At 40.9% G+C, this 3,565-nt stretch overlaps 1 protein-coding gene across 1 annotated transcript; it reads left to right on the top strand.

Annotated features, from left to right (window-relative positions):
- Positions 1 to 257: 257 nt before the first annotated feature.
- Positions 258 to 1,223, top strand: LOC104986797 (olfactory receptor 10AG1-like). The gene has a single exon (XM_010837480.1). The coding sequence runs from the start codon at positions 258 to 260 to the stop codon at positions 1,221 to 1,223; it is 966 nt and encodes a 321-aa protein (XP_010835782.1).
- Positions 1,224 to 3,565: the final 2,342 nt, after the last annotated feature.

Here is a 3,565-nt window from a genome sequence, read left to right as displayed (position 1 = left end):
TTTGACTGTAAGAAGTAGTTTATCTGCTTTCTCCATTCTCATGGCATAATTTAAATTAAAATGACGAGACATATAGATTTTATTAGAATGTAGATGTAACATTATAAATCATTTAAGATTTTTTTCCTGCAGATGAGTTTATAGCTCCTGATTTCAAATCAAACCTCCCCAAATCACAGAACACAAGTGTGTAAGAAAGTAACTGAGAACTGATTAAAACTAAAGCCCATGTCCTAGTCCAATTGTACAAAAAGAAAATGCAGTCAAGAAATGTAAATTTAGAGAGAGAAGATCATTTGAAAATTACAGAAACAAATCTCACTATCATGATGGAATTTGTCCTCTTGGGCTTCACTGATATTCCCCAATTTCAATGGTTTCTTTTTGGGATATTCTTAGTCATCTACGTGATTATCCTGTTGGGGAATGGCATCATAATTCTAATAACCAGAGTAGATGCCACTCTTCAGACGCCCATGTATTTTTTCCTCGGCAATTTTTCCTTCCTAGAAATCTGTTATGTATCCATCACTCTTCCCAGGATGCTCATGGACCTTTGGACCCAAAAAGGAACCATTTCTCTTTTTACTTGTGCTACACAAATGTGCTTCTTCCTTATCCTTGGAACCACTGAGTGCTTCCTCCTGGCTGTGATGGCCTATGACCGCTGTGTGGCCATCTGTGACCCTCTGCACTATCCCCTGGTCATGTGCCCTGAGGTCCGCATCAGGCTGGTGGTTGCCTCCTGGATCAGTGCTGTTCCAGTCCAGATAGGCCAAACATGCCAGATTTTCTCTCTGCCTTTCTGTGGCTCCAACACAATCAATCATTTCTTCTGTGACATTCCACCATTATTAAAACTGGCTTGCGGAGACATCTTTGTGAATGAGATGGTGGTCTATATATTTGGTATATTGTTTGTCACTGTTCCCTTTTTGCTGATACTTGGATTCTACATCAGAATTATCTCCACCATCCTGAAGTTGCCAGCAAATACAGGATGGACCAAAGCTTTCTCCACTTGCTCTTCCCACATCACTGTTGTACTTTTATTCTACGGATCAGCCACTGTCACCTACTTAAAGCCTGAATCGAACCAGCATGAAGGAATAGACAAAATGATATCTCTTTTCTACACCATTTTGACTCCAATGGTCAATCCTATCATATATAGTCTGCGGAACAAAGACGTTAGAAAGGCAATGAGAAAATTTCTTCCCTAATTATCAGGATTATGAGACATTTGAAATAATACAGAAATTATGCTGCATTTATGTATGTAATTTGTTCACTGACTTGATTGAAATTTACTGTTCAATATTGTCCTAAATTTTTAAATACAGCTCATACTGTAATTTCCTTTTAGTAGAGAGTTATGTCCTCAAGTTTATGTCAATTGTGTTCATTTACTTAGCAATGTTTTACTTTTAAAGATCAGTTTTCTCCTTACTGTAAACTAATATGTGCTGCTGCTGCTGCGTCACTTCAGCTGTGTTCAACTCTGTGTGACCCCAGACACGGCAGCTCACCAGGTTCCCCCGTCCCTGGTATTCTCCAGGCAAGAACACTGGACTGGGTTGCCATTTCCTTCTCCAAAACTAATATGTAGAGGTGTCTAAATAAACAAGAAGATATGATATTCAGGATGTGCTATAATTGAAAGTATGTCATTTTTCCTTTTTTTATGCCTTTCTATACTCCATCTGGGATTTCTTTGGAAGGAATGATGCTAAAGCTGAAACTCCAGTACTTTGGCCACCTCATGCGAGGAGTTGATTCATTGGAAAAGACCCTGATGCTGGGAGGGATTGGTGGCAGGAGGAGAAGGGGACGACAGAGGATAAGATGGCTGGATGGCATCACTGACTCAATGGATGTGAGTCTCAGTGAACTCTGGGGGTTGGTGATGGACAGGAAGGCCTGGGATGTTGCGATTCATGGGGTCGCAAAGAGTCGGACATGACTGAGCGACTGATCTGATCTGATCTGATACTCCATCACTTCATGGGAAATAGATAGGGAAACAGTGGAAACAGTGTCAGACTTGATTTTTGGGGGGCTTCAAAATCACTGCAGATGGTGATTGCAGCCATGAAATTAAAATACGCTTACTCCTTGGAAGGAAAGTTATGGCCAACCTAGATAGCATATTCAAAAGCAAAGACATTACTTTGCCAACAAAGGTCCATCTAGTCAAGGCTATGGTTTTTCCAGTGGTCATGTACAGAAGTGAGAGTTGGACTGTGAAGAAAGCTGAGCACTGAAGAATTGGTGCTATTGAACTGTGGTGTTGGAGAATACTCTTGAGAGTCCCTTGAACTGCAAGGAGATTCAACCAGTCCATCCTAAAGGAGATCAGTCCTGGGTGTTCATTGGAAGGACTTAATGCTGAAGCTGAAACTCCAATACTTTGGCCACCTCATGCGAAGAGTTGACTCGTTGGAAAAGACCCTGATGCTGGGAGGGATTGAGGGCACGAGGGGAAAGGGATGACAGAGGATGAGATGGCTGGATGCCATCACTGATTCGATGGACATGAGTTTGGGTAAACTACCAGAGATGGTGATGGATAGGGAAGCCTGGTGTGCTGTGATTCATGGGGTCGCAAAGAGTTGGACACGACCGAGCAACTGAACTGAACTGAACTGATACTCTACTTTCATATTCTCTATTAAATAAATAAAACTGCTATAGAATCATTACTAACTGATTTCCTCATAGGGAAAAAAAAAACACCCTAAATATGTAAGGGTATACATATGAGAACTACTTATAAAACAATAATGTTTAGTGTAATGTTTATTGCAGCACTATTTTTCTAAGCAAAAAAAAAAAGAAAATGAATGTTCATATTGAGAAAAGTTTTAATAAATATTGTGCATAAATATAATAGACAGATATGGAGTCATTAATAAAACACATTACATCAATATGGTAAGGGCCCTTAATAAATCATTTATTCTTGTATCCATGTTTTTCTGTCATTCCTTCCTAGACTGACCCTTTGTTTAGCTATACAATTACCTTTGACAAGGAAACTTTAGTAAATATGAATGAGATCAGATCAGATCAGTCACTCAGTCATGTCCGACTCTTTGCAACCCCATGAATCGCAGTACGCCAGGCCTCCCTATGCATCACCAACTCCTGGAGTTCACTCAGACTCACGTCCATCAAGTCAGTGATGCCATCCAGCCATCTCATCCTCTGTCATCCCCTTCTCCTCCTGCCCCCAATCCCTCCCAGCATCAGGGTCTTTTCCAATGAGTCAACTCTTCACATGAGGTGGCCAAAGTACTGGAGTTTAAGCTTTAGCATCATTCCTTCCAAAGAAATCCCAGGGCTGATCTCCTTCAGAATGGACTGGTTGGATCTCCTTGCAGTCCAAGGGACTCTCAAGAGTCTTCTCCAACACCACAGTTCAAAAGCATCAATTCTTTGGCGCTCAGCCTTCTTCACAGTCCAAGTTTCACATCCATACATGACCACAGGAAAAACCATAGCCTTGACTAGACGAACCTTTGTTGGCAAAGGAATGTCTCTGCTTTTGAATATGCTATCTAGG

The sequence above is a fragment of the Bison bison genome, unplaced genomic scaffold (genome assembly GCF_000754665.1).
Source record: "Bison bison bison isolate TAMUID 2011002044 unplaced genomic scaffold, Bison_UMD1.0 scf7180017864074, whole genome shotgun sequence".
In the NCBI taxonomy this organism is placed as follows: Eukaryota; Metazoa; Chordata; class Mammalia; order Artiodactyla; family Bovidae; genus Bison; species Bison bison.
The sequence above is the reverse complement of the archived record's forward strand: the minus strand, read 5'-3'. Positions and strand labels throughout refer to the sequence as shown.